A 21,415-nucleotide genomic window follows, 5' to 3' on the forward strand; every position below is an offset into this window, starting at 1 on the left:
TGTAATACAATTTTAAAAACCTGTTTCTTCTTATTTGTTAGGTCATTTTCAAATCTAACAGTCAGCTACAGTTACTGTGATTGCTTTCCATGAAGTTATAAAATTAATACCTTCTTCTGTTTTAGGAAATGGAACCTTGTAACCATCTCAATAAAACTAATTAAGGTGAAAAACAGCATATATAACATAATTGCCAGACAGATTCAAACTATGAAGCTAATTCAAAAGAAAGAAAAGGCCAAAATATTATTTGGCAACTAATGAAGTCATGTATATTTGCCATATACCAAAGTCAGTAGTCCTCAATGAATCTATAATAGGTTAAACCTTTAACAGTACAAAATTGCTAGAGAAGTATTATGTATCTAAAGCTATAAAATTTTCCCCCTCAAAAAATAAGCCAAAAACCTAAAACTCAAAAGGTTATTTTGATATACCTTTTCTTTTCTCTCACTCAAGCAGTTAAGAAAACAAACATGTCATTACACAAACTGACAACTCTACTAGGTATTCAAAAGTGTTACTAGAGGAGTAAGGTAAGATGGCTGACTAGAGACACTGGTCACCAGATCGTCTTAGAAAGGGAAAGTTTTAGATGAAAACAAATGAAATTCAGGTATAATTGAGTGAAAAGTGTCAGAACCTAGAGGAGATTCCACAGGAAGAAGTTGCACAACAAAACATGAAGGAGCAAGATTTTGGCAGAGATCAACCCCCAAGGAATCTGGAGCCCTGTAGAAAGTGTAGGTGGGGGTTTTGTTTCTCCTTCTCTCACACACAACAGTCTACAGGCTCCCGAGCTGCTGGAGAGCTTTTCTAACCTCATGAGCCCAAAAGCTGCTCCCACCAGTGAACTGGGAGCTTTTTGAGAATAAAGCACCGGCTGCCAACTCCCTTGGGTTCACTTCCTCTCACCACAGACCTTAGCTGAGGTGATGTGCACCATACTGTTTCTCCAACCACTGTGTGTCTTTGTCCTCCCCAGGGAGCTTCAGCCCTTCAGTTTTCATGTCACTAATCCCCACACCAACATTCCCCAAATCTTGCCCAGACTACAGTGGCCACAGGAGATCTTTGGGTCCCAGGGGAATTGTGTAATCCCAGAGCATTTTGGGTGAGCTGCCTTCCAGGGAGAGGCACAAGGGGGGCAAGCGTGCCAGCTCTCCTCCAGTCAGACTCTTCTCCTCCCCCGCCCCTCCCCGCCGACAAGTGGCAGTTCCCATGAGTTGGCACAGGTGCCCCAAGGAACAATTGAGCCAGGACTCTCAGGAGTGGCTGCTTCCCCTCTGTTGGTGCACTCACCACACCTTTCCTCTTAAAGACCTGCAGCAGACCAAGGAGTACTCTGACTGTGAGCTTCCTGCCTACCAGCCCTCCCCAGTGCTGTTCGCCTGGTTGCTCCAGCAGAGCAGAGTATATCCCAAAACAGAGAGACATTAAGCCTGCTTGAGCACTCCACAGGGAACTCTGGACCAGCAGCAAGGTCAGGGATTGAACTTGGGGGATCAGAGGACAGGTGCAGAGTTGGGATCCCGTTCCCTAGGACTTGATCATGCTGCTCAGGGCACGGAGGGGAGATCTATGAACTAATCTTGGGAGGGGAGGTAGTAGGTAGAACTAAAAGAAGAGGTCAGTGTGGGTCCAAACCCCAGTGCACTTGCAGGGTACCCATCCCCTAACAGGAAAGCCACACTTTCAATCTGTAGCTGGATCCTGGGAAAGGAAGCTCCCAGCCTACGGCATCATTGCTAATGAGCTCAGCTAGTTTGGGCCGCTGCTGGCCCCTGGAAGGAGATATGCAAGGCAAGGGAAAAGGGAGAAGAGTGAAATCCACTCCCATCTGCCAGACTGTGAATCCCAGACAGCCCTGCTCCAATGAACAGACTATCTGGCTTGCTGGGGCCACTTCAGACCTCCCTGGTGGCTTTTCCCAGTGACCTGGGAGCTAACCCTTGACTCCAGCTGAGACAGCTCTTGTGCCTGCCTTTGTGAAGCCTGAAGGCAGGCTCCTCCAACCCAGCCCGACTCATCCTCACTCCTCCACCCACCTCTGCTGTGGCGGAAAATAAGGAGTCCCCTGGGAGCTCCAGGGTCCCAACCATCTACCTGAGTGCTTCTCCTGATTGACTAGAGCCAGTCACAGGTTCCAAAAAAACACCACTGCAGCTGGCTTTTAACTGCAAATGCCACCTACCGGCAGGAAGGATAACTTGTACAGCCTAGTACAGCATTTACTGATTTAATCACAGAGGACATAGCTGAGTATTACCCACAAGCATCACCTACTGTCTCAGAGATTAAATTGGGTGTCCCACTATAATTCACACTGTTAAGAAGACCAATGGGCTGGGGAAAGAGAAAGAATTTCAAAGACCTCCATCTTCCCTTATCAACAAGAGACAGGGATTCTGCCCACACACATAGCTCACTACCACTACAGCCTACAAACAACTACCAATTTAGAAAACCATCACAATAAGGATATCTATAACCAAGGTATCAATTCAGAACCTAGACCCCCATCAAATTACCCACAAGCAAAGCCAAGGGTCCTTACCCTATATATGCTACAGACACACCCTTAAGAGTGGAGGCGGGGGTGGGAAGCCCTAACTAAGCAAAAGAAAATCCAAAAACAAGAAGCGACAGCTGCTCCAGATGAGAAGAAATCAGTGCAAGAACGCCAGAAGTCTGAAAAATAAGACTGAAAAGACACCCAGGAGCACACCAGCTCTCTGGCAATGGATACCAACCAAAGTGAAAATAATTAAATGACAGATAAAGAATTCCAAACATGGATTGTAAGGAAGCTCAGTGAGATCCATCAGAAAAGGGAAAACCAGTTCAAAGAAACTAGAAAAACAATTCAGGAAATAAATGAAAAATTTACTGAAGAGACAGATATATTAAAAAAAAAAAAATGGAACTTCAAGAAATGAAAAATTCTTTAAGGGAAATACAAAACACAGTGGAAAGTTTTAAGAATATAAACCAAGCAGAAAAAAAGAATTTCAGAGAATGAAGACAACTCTTTTGAATTAACCCAGTCAGTCAAAAGTAAAGAGCAAAGAATCAAGAGGCATGAACAAAGTTGATGAGAAATATGGGATTAAGTAAAATGGACAAATATAAGAATCATAGCCATCCCTGAGGGTGAAGAAGGAAAAGCAAAAGGCCTGGAAAATTTGTTTGTTGGAATAATTGAGAAAAACTTCCCTGGTCTTGCTAGAAATTTAGACATCCAGATATAAGAAGTTCAATGAACACCTGGGAGATTCATTGCAAAGAGGCAATCATCAAGGCATATAGTCATCAGACAGGCCAAAGTCAACACAAAGGAGGAACTCCTACGAGCTGCAGTTGGTTTGTCAAAATCTTACTTGTTGATACAAGTAATATTGACAATTTAATTCTAAAAACATGGATTGTGTTGCATATAACTCACGCACAGAAAACAATAAAAAATAAAAAATAAAAAATTTTTCATTAAATTAGAAAGGGTCATTTTATTTCTGAAGTTTTTATTCTGTCTTCATAATAAAACGCCATGGCCCCAAGGAAAAAAAAATTTTTTCTAGCATGGCAGTCAATGTGTTAATTATGAAAGGAATAAAGCACTTTTATATTGAAGAAATCTGGCAGACAAATTAACTGACCTTAATCAAGTGAAAGCCAACATCACCAATAATGGGACAAAATGATATCATGTTACTCCCAATGCAACACATTCAAAGGATGTAACATCATTTATGTTATTTCTGTCAAAAATGCTTACTATGCACAAGGAAACAATGAAACAACCCATACTGAGGGATACTCTACAAAATAAGTAACTCCTGAAAATGTCAATCATGAAAGACAGAAAGGTTGATCAATATTAAACGAGACTAAAGAGATGCCAACTAACTATAATTTGTGATCTTGGATTGAAAAAAAATTATTATAAGGGACATAATTAGACAATTGGTGAAATTTGGCTATAAATAGTATATTAAATAATAGAATATCAATCTTAAATTGATCTTAACAATTGTACTATGATTATATAAGAGAGTAGCACTGGATATAAGAGATATAAGCTGAAGTGTTTAGGAATAAAGGCTCAAGATGTCTGCTACTTACTATCAATGGTTCATATAGAATAATATGCATGTATGCATACAATATTTATGTATATATTTATAGTTGTATACATTTATGTGTATATATGCATGCATAAATATTAAAAAATGATATGAAAATGTGGCAAAATGTTAATAATTGGTGAATCTAAATGAAGGGCATAAAATAATTTAATGTACGATTCTTGTAACTTTTTTGTAAGTTTAACATTTTTTCAAAATCAGTCAAAAAAGTGCTATTTCCATTTTTTCAACATACCTATGTAAAATTGATTTTTAACAATGACTATGATTAAAAACAAGGGACAAATTGGACATGTAATCACTACCACCTCTCTTCAGCTACACTGGCCCTTTTGCATTTCTCAAATTCTGTGTGCACTCTCCTGCCACAGGACCTCTGCATATGTTGTACACCTACCCTTATTTTTCCCCTCACTCCTTTGTCTAGTTAAAGCCTTTCCTTCCTTTAGGACTTGGCTTGATCTCTCTGACCAGGTCAACTACATGGTTTCAGAGCATCATATACTTCTCACAGCTATTATTTTATCTTTATTCATATGTTTTTCTACTTAATAGTCTGCCTCATCCACTAGGTAATAAGCTTCACAAAGCCAGGAACTAAGTAGAGTTTTGCTCACCATTTTAACCCAACATTTATCACAACACCTAGCACACAGTAGAAGCTCAAAAGAAAAAAAGAAATCTGTGAAGGGGAAGAAACTAACATTTATTTATATAAACAGTTGTATTGGCCTCTTTGCTGTTGTTTAAACATGCCAGACATATTCCCTCTTCAGGGCCCTTGCATCTGCTGTCCCCTTTGCCTGGTAATCCATTCCCACAAAAATCCCCATGGCGAGTTCCTTCACTTTTCAAATCTTTGCTCAAATGGTACTTTCTAGATGAGGCCTTCCCCAACCACCCTGTTTCAAATTGCAACAACCCTTCCACTCCAATCTCCATACACTCCTTAGTTGTATCTGTTTTATTTTTCTCTGTAACATTATGACTTAAAACACAAAATATCTTATTTATTACAGTATTGTCTCTCTCCTCTAGAAGATTAACTCCCTAAGAACACGGACTTTCTTCATTTCTGTATTCCCAATGTTTAGAATGATGTCTAACACATAGTAAAAACTCAGTGAATACTTGTTAAAAGAATGACTACCACTTAACTCCGGTGAGAATGGCCTTTATCAAAAAATCCCAAAACAACACGTGTTGGCGTGGATGCGGAGAGACAGGAACACTCATACACTGCTGGTGGGAATGCAAACTAGTGCAACCCCTATGGAAAGCAATATGGAGATACCTTAAACAGATTCAAGTAGACCTACCATTTGATCTAGCAATTCCATTATTGGGCATATACCCAGAAGAACAAAAGTCATTCTTTAACAAAGACACCTGTACCCGAATGTTTATAGCAGCACAATTCACAATCGCAAAGATGTGGAAACAACCCAAGTGCCCATCAATCCACGAATGGATTAGTAAACTGTGGTATATGTATACCATGGAGTACTACTCAGCTATAAGAAATAACGATGATACGACATCTCTTTGGTTCTCCTGGAGAGAGCTGGAACCCATTATACTAAGTGAAGTATCCAAAGAATGGAAAAACAAGCATCACATGTACTCACCAGAAAACTGGTTTCCCTGATCATCACCTAAATGTACATCAGGGAAGGATACCAATTGGATATCAGACTGGGATGGGGGGGTGGGGGGAGGGGATGGGTGTATGCCTACATGACGAGTGCATTGCGCACCCTCTGGGGAATGGTCATGCTTGAGGGTGCAGACCCGGGGAGGTGGGGGGGGAGGGGATCGAGGTATGAATACATGGCGAGTGCCAGGCGCACTGTCTGGAGAGTGGGAGCGGACGCGCTTGGGACTCTGACTCGGGGGGATGGGCGGGACAGGGACAATGTATATGACCTGAACTTATGTACCCCCATGATGAGCTGAAATAAAAAAAAATAAAAAAAAAATAAAAAAAAAATAAAAGAATGACTACATAAAATAAAATTTTCTCAAATTTTGTCTACATTCCAAAGTGTATGTTGTCTTAAATATGCAAAACTGCCAACTATCCATGCATAGGAAAGATTATCCCTATTTTAAGATTATATACTTCCTAATTTTTAGGTATTAAAATAGTCTTCCTTTTCCGAAATGATGGTCATAATACATAGTAACTATTCTTTTCTTAGTGGCTTTATTTGTCAAAATGAGAAATAGTCAAATCTGTCAGTGTCTAATATTTTTTAGAAATTTTGCTGGTCTATCAAATTTAAAAGTCTTGAAACTACTCACATATAGGGCTAAAATATCATGACCAGCCTGGGCAACAGAATGAGATCTGTCTCTAAAAAACAAAAAAGAAAGATTAAATAACTCATCAGATTGTCATTTCACTAACTAGCCCAACAGATCCATTGAAACCAATTCTATCCTTCAAAAATGCCCTTCTCTAATAAAGCCAGTATCTTTACCAACTTCAAACCGTGATTTTACTCCCCCTGGACCCTCCTTCTGAACTGATTTTCCCCTTCCCTCATCTCTACTGTAAATCTTTCTCTTCCTTTATCTAAAATCTATTTAAAATCAAGAGATGTTCCCTTACCACTCTAGCCTACATTCATCATTCTCTAATCTGAAAACCTCTAGGCCTTTAGCTAAGGCTCATTCCAAACACTAGTTTGGCCCAAGCTACCTACACTAGAATCACTTTAGGGAGATTTTTAAAAGGCAGTTTCCAGCATCTCAGTGGAGATTAGGAGAATCAGAATTTCTGGTATTGAGGCACAAGAGCCAGTATTTTTAAAAAGTCCTCCCAAATATTTCTGATGTATAGCCTAACTTAAGGAATAATTAATCCACACCATAGTCTGAAACTAGACATGAAATACTTTGTGGTTATATTTAAATAAACATTACTTATGTGTGCCTTCTAGAACTTCTTTTAGGAAACAAAGGAAGTCTTATTACATAAAAATTACTTTAACTACAATAATAGATTCATGTTATCTTAAAACTTTCCATTAAACATCAAACGTTATCCCATGTTCAATTATACATATGAAGTCCTTAATTTTCAATAAATCATTTCAAATCCAATTGTAATATTTTGACACAGAAATGCAGAGACATTTGTGAAAGTAGTATATTACCATAAGAGGGCATACATTGCAAAGAAATTAATGTACTTAAGTTTATTCAAATAGGCAGTAATAAAATTAAAAAAAAAACACAACCAAGTTAACCTAAATATGGTTTACTAACCTGTTTGTTGTTCTCTGCCATGGAAAGCTGCAATGCCAAGAGCATGGAGTCTGCACCACATAGAGTCGTTCTCTCAGAGTTACAAAGAGCATGCCAATTCCTTCTAAACTCTTTAATCATGTCCAGGACAGACTTCTGATTAAGCACAGCCATTCTGCTAAAGTAGGACAGAATACAGTGTTAAAGTGCCTTATTTTAACTGGAAATTAACATTTAACATGTGTAAGCAAGCACAGAGAAAATTACATAGTGAACAAGAGGTCATTTCATATTTACGAAGATTGCTTTAAATTTAGAAAAACAGAATAATATAATTTCTTCCCAATCATATTTTCCTCTCTTTTAGTTTTTTTAAACCAAATCTTTTGAAACAACATCCAAGTTTGAATTCTGAAAATTCACACAAAACAGACATGTAAATTCTGTAAGCTTATAATTGCAGACACAGACATAGCTAAATAAAGCTATATTTTAAAAATATTTGTTTAGAGATAGATGGTAATATCTGTGATAGACCACAAAAACAAAAACAGAAAAAGAAAAAAAAAAAGAAAAGAAAATAGCCAATTTCCTCCTATCCCTACGTTATCCCCAAAGAGGTGATCTGTTTTTCCACCCCTTTGAATCTGGGCCAAACTCATGACTTGATGTGACTAACAGAATGTAGCAAGACTGACATTACGGAAATTCTAAGCCTAAGCCTTAAGAGGCCTGTGCAGAAGAGTTACTACAGCAGACCTGACTGCTATCCTTTGTGAAGATGGAATCTGAGAACTCAGATTTCAAGAGGGTTTCCAATAAGAGTGGCTTACTGTGCTAAACTGTACATACTATATATTAATAGTTTATGTTGAACACTTGCTTTCGTTCTGAGTCTAGAATTTTGGTACATGCCAGACAGGATGCCTATGTGCTTAGCCCCCAGTTAAAATATTGGGCACTGAGTCTTTAACAAGCTTCCCTGGTAAACAACATTTCACATGTGTTGTAACAACCTGCTACTGGAGGAATTAAGCATGTCCTATGTGACTCTACTAGGAGAGGACCTTTGGAAACTTGTACCTGGTCTCCCCTGAACTTCACCCCATATGACTTTTCCATTTGCTGATTTTGCTTTGCAACCTTTTGCTGAAATAAGTCATAGCTATAACTATAACTATACGCTAAGTCCTCTGAATCCTCCTAGCAAATCATCCAATCTGATGGTGGTCTCAGGAGCCTCCCAACTCAAGGCCTTACAGCCTCAGCTCTCACTTTATTGCTGCTCTGAGACTGCCATATGAAGCAGTCCAAACTAGCCTGCTTGGAAGGTGCTCCATGTGACAACCAATACCAATTCATAGACATGTGAATGAGGCTACCTTAGGCTGTCTAGCCCCAGTCAACCTGCTGGTTGAAATGCAGCCACACAAGTGATCCCAGGCAAGACCAGCAGAATCACCTAGCCAAGCCCAACCCAAATTGTTACTTCACAGAATCATAAGCAAATAAAATGATTATTATTTTAAAGCCACTAAGTTTTAAGTTGATTTGTTATACAACAATAAACAATATAATAGCTAATATTTAGGAGCTTAATTGGTGCCAGATACTTTTCAAAAGCTTAATATTATCTCATTCAGTTATTTTACGTGCCCTAAGAGATAAGTCTATTATTATCCTCATTTTCCTTAAAGTAATGCTCCATGTCACTCAGATGAAGACATAACCCCAACATGTCTAATTCCTCAAGCTGTGCTCTTAAATCTTTATATTACATAACTTCTCCTGATGCAGACAAAAGCTTTTCAAAATAATCTGATGTGATGTCAATGTTTTACATACTGAAGCTTATATAAGGCAGCCAACTCCTTTGTCTGACTTTACAGACACCCCTGCTAAAAGTTTTTTTTTTTCCTACTTTCTTTTAAGTACCCAAGTCTCCAACATATTCACATGCCCATCATCTTGTTTTAGGTATTTTTCTATACTAATCCCATTTACTGACGCCTTCTGTTATCCTTTTCTTCTATTTTTATGTGGTATAAACAGAATCCCAGATGTTTACTAAGCATCTTGAGTTTGTATGATCAAGAAAAAGGGCATATGTCATTTACAAAATAACTGTTTAAATTATAGACATAATCTGTATTGCAATTGAAAGATACAAGTAGAAGACTGTGGATTAAAATATCTACATAAATATAAATCCTCATAAATAGCTAAGAGTTATATTTCTCTTCAAAATATCACCCTCAACTCTTACAAGAAAAAAGCAAAGAAGTATCCACTTCAGTGATATGATCAGTTTGCCTGAAATAAATTTTTAACTGTAAATTAATTACTGGTATTATTTAAAAGGCAGTATTATGAGTTTAGATTGCTAGGAATGAAGACTCCTCTGGAATTAGACCATCTGAAACCTGGCTCCACCACTTACTAGCTGTGAGATCTTAGTCAAGTTACATCATCTCTCCCTGCCTCAGCTTCCTCATACTGAAAATGAAAATAATAGTAGTTCCTATTTCACAGGGTTTTGTGAAAATTAAATGACATAAATACCAGTAAGCTTTAGAACAGTGCCTGGCACATATAAAAGTACATTAGCTGTTATCATGCATTATGAGTTTCTAAGTGGTTTTGAAAGAGCACTACTATTGGAAACATAAAACTAACAGTTTCCTTCTGGGGTCAGCAAACTTTTTGGAAAGAGACAAATAGTAAGTATTTGAAGCATGCAGACTACACAGTCTCTATCACAACTACTCACCTTGACCTTTGAGTATGAAAATAGCCACAGACAATATGTAAACAAGTGAACATAGCTGTGCTCCAATAACTTTATTTATGGACACTGAAATTTGAACTCCATATAATTTTCACACATCACAAAATATTATTGTTCCTTTCCTTTTTTTCCAACCACTTAAACTTCTAAAATCCATTCTCAGCTCAGGAGCTGGCTGCACAAAAACAGACAGTGCAGACGGTTTGCCAAACCCTGGTCTAGTACCAGCTCTACCAGTAGCTACCTGGCTGTGTGAGGCTGAGGAGGTGGTATTATCACGTAGAAAATTAGAATAACACACACCTGCCCTTCTTACCTTCTAGCCAGCTGTGAGGAGTCAATGAGATAATGAATATGCAAGCACTCTGAATGGAAGGCTGCACTATACAAAAAAAACGGTAGCAAAAGGCAACAGAAACAATAAACACTTGTTTTAAAATATTTGGTTCCCAAACTGTCCTGGGCCAAAAACCGTGAGACAGAAAATTTTCACTGGGGAGACAATGTGAGATGGTTAAAAGAACTACACTTCTGAGTAAGATACCACAGGGCTCACTTCCAGCCTCCCCATTTATTAGCTGTTTGTCCTTCAGTATTTAAAAATCTCTGATACGTTTCTTCACCTGTAAAATGGGAACGATAATTCCTACCTCACAGAATTATGAGATGTTAGTGAAACAAGTACATAACCCACCTGGGGCCGGGCTCTTAGTAGATGATCAATTTAAAAATGGCAGTCGATGCTGCTATCATTGTCAGAGTGCAGGTCCTAAAGGTTCCTTGGAAGGATTTATTATAATAATAGGGGGGGCGGAAAGTTGAAGAACTTAAGTCCGCATTCGTCGTGGAACTAGAACCCTAGTTTCCTGCCCAACTAATGGACTTCAGGTAGGCGTCTATGGGCCTCAAGCTTCCAATCCGCAGACGATCCCTCAGGCCCTCACGGCTACATCATTAGACACTGTGAACGCACAAACGACTCCAGACCCAACCAGGCTTCAGCGCGAAGCCACTGCACAAGTAACACCCTAGGAGGTCACATAGCACTTTGCAGTCACCAAAACGCCCTCACAAGCCACAGCTTGAATCATTACTTAAAGAAGCGACAGGCGGGCGAGGCAAAGGCGAGACTTACCTGGCTCTGAGGTGATCTACGAGGTGCAGACTCGATTGGGGAATTCCTCTCCGGGTTGCCTTCTCAGGGCTGCTCTAGTCGCCGCGGGCTACTTTTCAAATCTCGCGGGAAGGGCCGAAAGCCAATCGCTGCGCTCGCCCTCCGACCCGGAAGCAGAGCCGGCGCGCGCTGCGGCAGCCCCCAGCCAAGATCAACTTCCCTCTGGTCCCTTCTCGGCGTTCTCTGGTTCGTATAGCGCGGGGAGCCCAAAGGGCCGCGTGGCTTTGCTCAGGGTCGCCCCGCGCTCCCACCCTATCCCGGGGAGTTCCTCCCCCTTCCTTTCGACCCTGGGCTCGGTGAGGTGGGAACGGGGTCTCGCAGGACTCGCCTGGCCTGAGGAGAGGCGTCGGGGCTCATTGCAGTGGCTTCTCATGCCCTGCCGCCTCTGCTCTTCCAGTTTTAGAGGGGCAAGTCCTGCCTGCCTGTTACGGTGAGGTCCTGAAAATGTAGTGACACCGTGCACTGCTTTAATGAGCAGTAGGTGAGGAGCTGGAACCGAGTTTCCCAACCTCTAATCTCTTGCACTTACCATACCGCTTTGCCACCTGCTGGTCACCCACCCTTAGCAAGTGTCCAGTCCCAGATGCCCATTCCTAAGGTTACTAGTTTATAACCTCGCTTGAGGTGGGACTCATCTGATTCTCAGTAGATACTCACCAGGTGCTTAATGTGATTCTGAGGCCAACAGTTTTCAGGAAAACACTTGAGTGTAATTTAAATAAATTTTAAAAAAAGTCTTTAAAATCTATCATTTTCATGTGGGAATGCTACTTCCAGAATGCACACTGGGCCCTGACAGGTTGAGGTTTTCTGTCTGGTTTTATGAATATTGTCTTTATATCACACGTTTGGCACTTCTTCCTCAAGATCCTATATTTTGTAGCTACTTATATGGTAGCACTTTTAACGCTAAATCATAACTATCCCTCCTGCTAGTTAGGATCTCCTCCAAGCCAGGAGGTTGTGTTTTTCTTTTCTAGCACTGGTGCCCCGCATGCAATGAAGTCTTTCAAATCTTGACACTGCTTATGAGGCAAGTTAGTTAACCTACTAAAGCTTCAAGTTCTTCATCTGTAAAATGAGGACCATATGTGGTACCTGCCTTTAGATTTGCACACATATTAGGTGTGATGATGTCAGTAAAATGCTTAACATGGCACCTACAGATAGTGCTCTATAAACGTTAACTGTCATTAATTTTTATGAATATATTTGCTGTTAAAGTGATTTCATCTTCAAGTACTCACTATAGATAACCAGAATTTTATGGTGTTATATTCTGCTGGTATCACTTACAAATGTGGAAAAGAGGAAAGCTGTGGAGCAAGAGTTTAACCATTAATTAGATTGAATTTTTTCCCTGCAGTTTATGTCCCTTGATAAGTACTTTAAATGTTTCTTTTGAAATGTCTCTGGCATTGCAATACCACGACCTTATTTTGATGCATTTGCTGAATGACTAACACTTTGACTGTTTTTAATTGTTTCTGTTCTATAATCCAAAGTTTCGTGATCTTGTCCAGTAGAAAGAAGACTATTTTATTTTTACAACCGCTTGAGTTTTTGACATACAAGATGAAGCAAGATGCCACAAGAAATGCTGCCTATACTGTGGATTGTGAAGATTATGTGCATGTCGTAGAATTTAATCCCTTTGAGAGTGGGGATTCAGGAAATCTGATTGCATATGGTGGCAATAATTACGTGGTGATTGGCACCTGTACATTTCAGGTTAGTCTACAAAACTGCAGTGAATGACAATGAAATTATTTCTCTGATAAGAAACTTATATAAACCGAAGCTAAACTTGGAAAGTATACTGAGTTTGAATGTAAAGAAAAAAACAAAAACCAAAGGTAAGAAGAACCACACAGAAAGACATTCTCAATAGTATATGCCTGAGATCTGTACAAATATTATATAAATAGTGAAAAAGAATAGTATGAGGCTCCTCTTTTGCCTCATGATTAGTAGTGGAATATTCTGTTAATTGAAGGCTGTGATTAACTGAACATTGATATGTATGGGAAAAACCCCAATTAAATGAGATCCAATTAATTACGATTTTTCTACATTCTGTCTGGACATAGAAAACAAGCTAATACTGAGAGCCTAAAAAAAAAAAATCCCTCAAGAGATTTTATAGCTTTCAGGATATTCAGCTTCCCTGTTAATATTCTCTCATACTTTTTATACATCCAGAGTCAGAGGATACAAATATAAAAGTATAGGATCATATTAATTGAGCAGGCAGTTCAATATAGCCATTAAGAGCATGCATTCTAGCACCAAATGCTTAGATATTTACTCCTCCGTGGCTTTACCTCTTACTAGCTATCTGACCTGGAGCAAGTACTTTACCTCTCCTCCTATAAAAATGAGGAAAATAAAGCTTAATAGGGTTTTATGAGAATATCATGAATTAGTATGTATAAAGTTCCTAGAAGGCATCTGGCACATTGTAATCTCATGTATGTTTTAGTGGTCATTGTTATGGGCAGTGGTGACACTCCCGGATTTAATTGCCATATTTAATAACCAAAATAAAATTACTTTGTGGTAAACACCATGTTTTCTTATAGGAAAGCTAGTTCTACATGTAAGAGACTTTGAACAATGAAAATTCAACCCTAGGAACTCTGGTTACTCCTTTGTTTACCAGAATATTATTAATAGAACTATATTTCTCAATTTATAATTAGTAAATGAGGTAATTTGGCAGTCACCAATTCTGAAAAATTTATAATTGTATTACTAAAGTGATATATAATTATAAACATTTCCTCTTTTACTCATGAGGCCATTCCACATTTTACATTGTTTTGACATAAAAATGCAATTTAGCATTTCACAGTACAATAAATGTATAAAGTTATACAAAATTGGGATGTATTCATATTTATCCTAAGAGGGAGTATAAATTAAAAGTTTTAGTTTGTTGGTGTCTGAGTAGAACATGCGAGCTGAGTGGAGGTAGGAATTTCTAGCTTTTAGGCTACATATGGCCTTCAGCTTGACTTCAGCTGGACTTCCACGTTAGGACCATAAAAAGTCATATTGGATTAAGACACTGTAACATACTCTTGAAAAGACAGAAGAAACCATTTCTCTATGCAGGCCATCAGCCTATAAAAGAATAAAGCAGCCCCCTACGGCTGAAAATAACTTTGTACTTCATTACTTTTAAAATTAATAATTGTGAATATAAAATTGTATTCAAAAACACTGAAAAAATATATTTATTTCTAGTTTATGATCAGTTAAGAAACGTTGAGGGAAAAAGTCAAGAAGAGAACAAATTAGGAAAAGAGAAAGGCAAAGATGACAGGTATAAGAGAAAATGGGAGAGAGAAGGAAAATGACAAAATGAGAAAAAAGAACTAGTAAAAACATTTGTATTGTTCCATTATGATTTATGGTCAGGTGTATCGTCTCAGTTGATTCTCAGACCTATGAAATTGACAGTGTAGATGTTATTCCCGAATTACCTAAGGAAAAAATTAGATTTTTATTAGTATTTATTATATATTCACAAGTAGTGAATATAAATCATATTCTGTGCCAGGTGTTGGAAATATAGTTAAGACCGTTCTGAATAAATTATTGCTTTTCTTTGAAGTTATTATTTAGGTAAACACTGTTAAACATTATTTATATTCTCAGAACCTTAGTTGCATAGCACCTAATTTCATGCCTCTTGTCTTCAGAGAAAACCAAGTAAAGGTGAATTAAATTGTAAGATTTCCACATTATTGTCAGAAAAGCAATCCTTATTTTAAGACCATTAAGAAAACACTGTAGATATAGTGAATTTGAATTTCAATAGCATTTTTCAGACTCTCATGCTGTCCTTTTGAATATGATGGAAATATGAACTGAATGGTAATACTATTAACTGGTGTCATGTATTTGTCAAATATTCATGAAGTGCATACCAGATGCCAGGAAGTTAAAAAAGCGAGGACCCTGCCCTGAAGGAAATATTTAAATGTAAAGCAGTGCAATAAGAAAACTGCCATAAAAGCCCTATGTTTAAAGGGCACAGGAGTATGAACATTTGTAAGTCTACTCAGAGTCTTTATTAAATGAATTGAGGCCTCTGGTGGAACTTGGATGAGAACATTGATTTAGGCAAGTATATTTGATTTATGTGGAACATGAAATTGAGAAGGATACCTTAGTATTTCGCAAACTTCACTTAACGAGTATTTATTGAGCACTTTTTGTATGCTAGACTGCTCAGAAACAAACATTGTTTAATAGATTGGATTAATGGGCCAAGTTGAACAAAATTTAATAAAGATAAAGTCTTAAAATGATAGATTGCTAGAGCTGGAAGGGAGAATTGTGACTTAGGGATTTTAGTTGCCTGAACATGCACCATGAGTCAGTGCAATGATTAAACTGCCAAAGGGAGCTAATTCGATGCTGTCAAATGGAAATACAATGTGAGCCACAAATAAAACATGTAGTAGTCACCTTACAAAAAGTAAAAAGTAAGTGAAATTAATTTTAACAACAGTTTTTTTACCCAGTATATCCAAAATATTTTATATGTAGTCAATATAAATCATCTAGATATTTTATATTCTTTTCATAGTAAGTCTTTGAAATCTGGTATGTATTTTACACTTTATAAAGTATACACACATCAGATTGAACTAACCACATTTCAAGTGCTTAATAAGGCCCCGTGTATCTAGTGGCTACTATATTAGCACAGTTCTCTGTGTATCTTCCTCTGTAAATTGCCAATCTTTAATATATAATAATAATAATGATCTTTAGTTCTTAGCAGTATATTAAAATTTATAGGAAATAATATGTTTGAACACAAAATTCATAGTAGTACTGAAATGTTTAAAACTGTCAGAATGGTAAGTGGATTTTATGTTGTCACCTCTATTTGATTGGAGTTGTTGCTTATAGTGTTTTAAGACTGATGATGAATCCGCTTCTTAGAGTATATTCACCTAGGGGAGCTCAGCTATGACCAGATATTTTCCATCACTAAATTAGACTTATTATGTATGGTTCCAGAGATGGAACTTGGAGCAATGAATAGCATTTACATGGAAACAGATTGTGGCTTAATGTTAAGGAGAACTCTTCTAATAATTAGAGCTAGCCCCCACTGAAGAAGCTCCCTGAAGAGGTAGCTATTCCCTCTCACCAGAAGTGTTCACAGAGGGGTTGAGTAAACTCTTTTCCAGATGTTCTACTAGAGATTCAAGCATTAGATGAAAATATTGAACTAGATAAACTTCACAGGCTTTTCTAACTGAAATTCTGTGTTTGGACATAAAATGGGTGTGGTGGGAGGACCTGCCAGTTTCAAACCCTTAGAATGGTGCTTCCATCAACTTGGCTTTGCCCCAACCTCAAATATGCTGAAGCCTTGTATAATCATTTGTATTATAGCAAGTTTTCCAAAGTGTCTTAATTTCCTGCCTATACAATACTGCCTACACCCCAAACTAAATCCAAAATAGCATTCATCTCTGCCTGTACCACACACACACCCTGGCCTTTTAGTTGGCTCAATGGTGGACAGTGCTGCCAGGAAAAAAGTTTTCACTGGTAATACAAAAAGCTCAGGCTGTACAGTCCCTGGGATTTCTTTATCCCCTTGACCACCCAATAATTGTATATATAATTTGGTAACGAATTATAAGACCTAATTGTCAATAATATTGTTACAGTAGCAAAATAATGTATATTTTCGCATAAAGCTTCATTTTTAGAAGATTGATTTGTCAAGTGTGGAAAAATAGATACAACCCAAAGTATGAAGTAGCTATGATTAGACTCCTAAACTTATTTTAAAATTGCTCAAAGGTTGCTGCCTTGGCATATCTGGCTGTTAGGTATACAGCTATTATACACACAATTTATGAAGTGATAAAATTTGATAGTATTTTTCTGTCATTGATAAGTGTATTTCTATTTCCTTCTTCCATTTATGGAAAAAGTTGCACTTAATGCTAGGTTCACCTGAAATTTAAAGTTATTTTCAAAGGGTAGCTGGATTATGTAGAAAAAGACATGTATAGCATATCTGTGAAATGACTTTACTGGGATCCCAAAGGCTATCTGGAAAAATCAACATATCCACTTGGATTCCATTAAAGTACACATTATAAAACTTTGCATTTAGATTCAGGGTGAATGGAATCCTTAGAACAGGCATTCAGGTAATTCCTATCAATTTAGACATATATATTCCACTAAATATCAAGTTTTACTTGCTCTGGATTTTTTTCCCTGATGATATTTTATAATCCCATAAGCTTTTATAAAAGGTAACTGTAGTCACTTAATACAGAAGATTCCTTGGACAAATCTGTCGTGAAAAATTTTACTTTAGTCTCTAGACCCAGTTCAGATATTTATTTAAATAACAGAACAATGATTTACTTATTTTTATAATTGCTATATTTTATGCTTATAATATATACAGTATCTATGGTGTTTTATAATATTAATACACCACAGCTTACTTATCTGTTCTTGTTTTGTTGGCTATTTGGGTTACTTTTAGTTTTTTAACTACTGAAAACATTGCCAATATGCCTATTCTTATGTTTTCTGTTTGTATTTTTGTACTCTCTCCTTTCATTTTCTTCCTCCCTGATAGTTTGGAAGATTTATATGCTATTTCTCCTTTTTTAATGGTCACCAAAGACATTTGAACATGCTTGCTTAGACAAAGTCAAAATTAATATTTTTACCTTCTTCATGAAGAGTAAAATATTAAATATTTGAACTTTTGTCTTTCCTCTAGACTTACTATTGTTCAAGATTTAAGTTCTCTTTCTTTTCATTTTAGCCCACAACTCAGATAGTTTTGTTTTATATGACTAATATTTGTTTACATTTACTCACCTGTTTGCTTTTGATCTTTTTAACTCACTGTTTCTTAAATCTCAAAGCCTCCATTCTAGAATCATTTTTCTTCACCCCAAAGCCCATCCTTTACTACAGGAGTTGGCAAACTTTTTTAAAGGGCCAGATAGTAAATATTTTAGGCTTTGCCAAGCACTTAAGGTCTCTTGCATATTATTATTTGTTTTTTGTTTGTGTTTTTTTTTTTTTTTACAATTCCTTAAAAATGTAAAAATGATTCTAAACTTGTGGACTGTACAAAACCAGGCCATGGGCCAGATTGAGCCTCTGAGCTGTATTTTGCCAACTATTACTGAGATGCTAACTCTTGTTTTTTGTGTGTTTTTCTAAAGATATTTTTAACATACCCTCATTGTTGAAAATCAGTTTTGTTGTGTCTATAAGCCCACAGTTATTTTTTCTCAGCATTTTGAAAATATTATTCCACTGTCTTCCTGCTTTTGCTGGTTCTTCTGAGAAGTCAATTGTTGGACTAATTATTACCCTTTTATAGGAAATCTTTTTTATACAAGACTGGTCTTTTCTAGCTGCAGTTGCTAAGATTTCTCTCTATGTGTGTGTGTGTGTGTGTGTTTGTTGTCTGTGTGTTTTCTGAAGTTTCACTACATAATATCTAGGTGTAGATTTCTTTTGATTTAAGCTGCCTTTGATTTATTGTCCTTTTTAAATATGGCTGTTGATGCATGTCATCAAGTATGGAGAACCCTTTGCCATTATCTCTTCAAATACTGCCTCTTCCTCCATTCGCTCTATTCTCTCCAGATATAACCCAGATAAGATATATGGTGAAACTTCTCAGTGAATCATGCCTCTATTTTCTTCTTCTCTCTTTACTGCATTCTGAGTAATTTTTTCAAATCTGTCTTCCAGCTGCATCTGAGCATTGATTTTTTTATTTCGATTATGGTATCTTCATCTCTAAAAGTTTTGTTTGTTTGTTTGTTTATAAGACAGGGTCTTGCTCTGTAACCTGGGCTAGTGGTATCATTATAGCTTGCTACAGCCTCAAGCTCCTGGCTCAAGCAAACCTCCTGCCTTTGCCTCCAGAGTAGCTGAGACTCCAGGAGTGCACCACCATGCCCAGCTAATTTTTCTATTTTTTGTGGAGACGGGGTCTCATTCTTGCTCAGGCTGATCTCAAACTCCTGGCCTCAAGCAGTCTTCCTGCCTCAGCCTCCCAGAGTGCCAGGATTACAGGCATGAACCACCAGACCCAGCCTCCTTTTTGATTTTTAATTGACAAGTAATAATTGTATGTATTTGTGGGATACAGTGTGGTACTTTGATACATGTGTACAATATGGAATCATTAAATCAAGCAAATTAACATATCTATTACCTCACTTATCAATTTTGTGGTGAAACATTTGAAATTTACTCTTAGTAATTTTGAGATATAAATTATTGTTAACTGTAGTCACCACAGTTGTATAATAGATCTCAAAAACTTATTTTTCCTAACTGAAACTTTCTACCCTTTGATCAACATCTCCTCTTTCCCCATCCTCCTCTCCCTCCTGCTACAGCCACCATTCTAGTCTATTCTTTTCTGAGTTCTGTGGGAACTTTTGGAAGCCTAGGTAGAGGTATTATAGTTCATCCAGGAAGACTTTACCTTTTACTTTTTCAGGTGCTTGAGGCCACTACCAACATAAGACCACTTTGAAATAAGTTCTTTGTCATTTTCTAGACTGCATTGTTAATGTGAATTCAAGCCCCAAACTCATGCTGGGGCCAGCTAATGGTTGAAATTTCTCACAAGTTTCTTTTTCTCTTTCTTGGCCTTTACCCATGGTAGATATTTTGCATGGCAGGGTTTTTTTGTTTTTGTTTTTTTCTACTTTCCACTTAAGGGCCCTGGATCTATACAGAGATCTCTATCTGAACTCCTTCCTTGCATAGGTACTAAGCTTTGCCTCCTATCCCTTGTAAACTGAAACTTTTTAAGTCACTGGATGTGGGCAAATGCCGTTAGAACAGCTGCATGCCTTATGCTCACTTATTTATCTGGATTTTGATTTTTCCAATATTTTTATATTGGGAGAGCTTTTTAGGTTATTGTCCACATTGTCAGAGATAGGTGGCTTGACTTTTAAAGTTCATTTTTTTCCTCACCTTCTTGTGAAACTGAAATCATTTTAGTAGGACTGAACCAGGTAAATAACCTGACTTTATTAAGTTATACCAAGAATCAAATAGCCAAGACTAAATTAACCAGATTATTATTTACATATTCACTATTCATAGATTGTGATAGTGCAGATGAATTATTTGTAGCATCTTATGTATATTAATAGTACCACATATAATACTACCTGAAAACCATTGACACTGATTATAATGACTTAGAGGCATCCTAAGGTCCCAAAGTATCTTCCACATAATCAAAATTTTATGTTCAGTGTATTTTTTTTGTGTGTTCAGTTGATTATGTATGGTAATTCATTTACCTGGAATATTCTGATTCTTAGAGCATTTTTATTCCATCTGTTATGAAATGTCTTCTAAAATAAAAGTATAACATGTTTATCATTTGGTTTTAGTTGCCTTAGAGTTATTTTGTGAGGCATAGACAGCTTTGGATTTTTGTTTATTCAATGAACTAGTTAAATTTCAACATATATAATTTGTTTTTGAACTTTTCAAAAGCATATACATGGCCTCTTCGTAAATTCTTCATTATAGTGAAATATAGAGTATTGTTTGTTCTCAAAGCTTATTGAAACATTTACTGTGTCTGCTTAGGAGGAAGAAGCAGACATTGAAGGACTTCATTATAAAACGCTGCGAACATTTCACCATGGAGTCAGGGTTGATGGCATAGCTTGGAGTCCAGAGACTAGACTTGATTCATTGCCTCCAGTAATCAAGTAAGTCTAAAAGAATCAAATGCAGTATTTATTAGTGTACATTTATTGTGTTAAATGATCTGAAATCTTTGACTATAGTGACTTTTTTCCTCCCATTTTCATGTTCCACAACCCCAGATATTAGATATTTTGACATTTGCAGTTGAGGCTTATCATCTGAATTTGTGGTTTAAATATGCAGCCATGACAGTGATGCCATGACTATGCGTTTGTGCCAGACTACAAAGCTCTTTACCTGAGATTCATCTGAATCAAAGTCTTTACAAATTCTTCACTACAT

At 37.2% G+C, this 21,415-nt stretch overlaps 2 protein-coding genes across 11 annotated transcripts in view; one reads left to right on the forward strand and one right to left on the reverse strand.

Annotated features, from left to right (window-relative positions):
* The window catches only part of LOC123639377 (PARP1 binding protein), a 61,902-nt gene extending 50,509 nt beyond the window's left edge, over window positions 1–11,393 (reverse strand). For 5 of the 7 annotated variants that reach the window (XR_006735707.1, XM_045553100.1, XM_045553101.1 and 2 more), the window contains exons 1-2: window positions 11,321–11,387; window positions 7,419–7,575 (exon numbers count right to left, since the gene is read on the reverse strand). Coding sequence is in view for 6 of the 7 variants with exons in the window: in XM_045553100.1 (XP_045409056.1) it covers window positions 7,419–7,571 (153 nt within the window). In the remaining variant the exon portion in view is untranslated. Of the gene's footprint in view, window positions 1–6,449; window positions 6,502–7,418; window positions 7,576–11,320 lie in introns of all 7 variants that reach the window. The other 2 variants (XM_045553098.1, XM_045553099.1) reach the window with 2 other exon arrangements.
* Window positions 11,394–11,469: 76 nt separating this feature from the next.
* NUP37 (nucleoporin 37) overlaps window positions 11,470–21,415 on the forward strand; it is a 44,073-nt gene continuing 34,127 nt past the window's right edge. The window contains exons 1-3 of one of the 4 annotated variants that reach the window (XM_045553105.1): window positions 11,470–11,545; window positions 12,865–13,090; window positions 21,011–21,135. In XM_045553105.1, coding sequence (XP_045409061.1) covers window positions 12,935–13,090; window positions 21,011–21,135 — 281 coding nt within the window. In that variant the 5' untranslated portion in view covers window positions 11,470–11,545; window positions 12,865–12,934. Of the gene's footprint in view, window positions 11,546–12,614; window positions 13,091–21,010; window positions 21,136–21,415 lie in introns of those variants that run through there. The other 3 variants (XM_045553106.1, XM_045553107.1, XM_045553103.1) reach the window with 3 other exon arrangements.

This window comes from Lemur catta, chromosome 6 (genome assembly GCF_020740605.2).
Source record: "Lemur catta isolate mLemCat1 chromosome 6, mLemCat1.pri, whole genome shotgun sequence".
NCBI classification, from domain to species: domain Eukaryota; kingdom Metazoa; phylum Chordata; class Mammalia; order Primates; family Lemuridae; genus Lemur; species Lemur catta.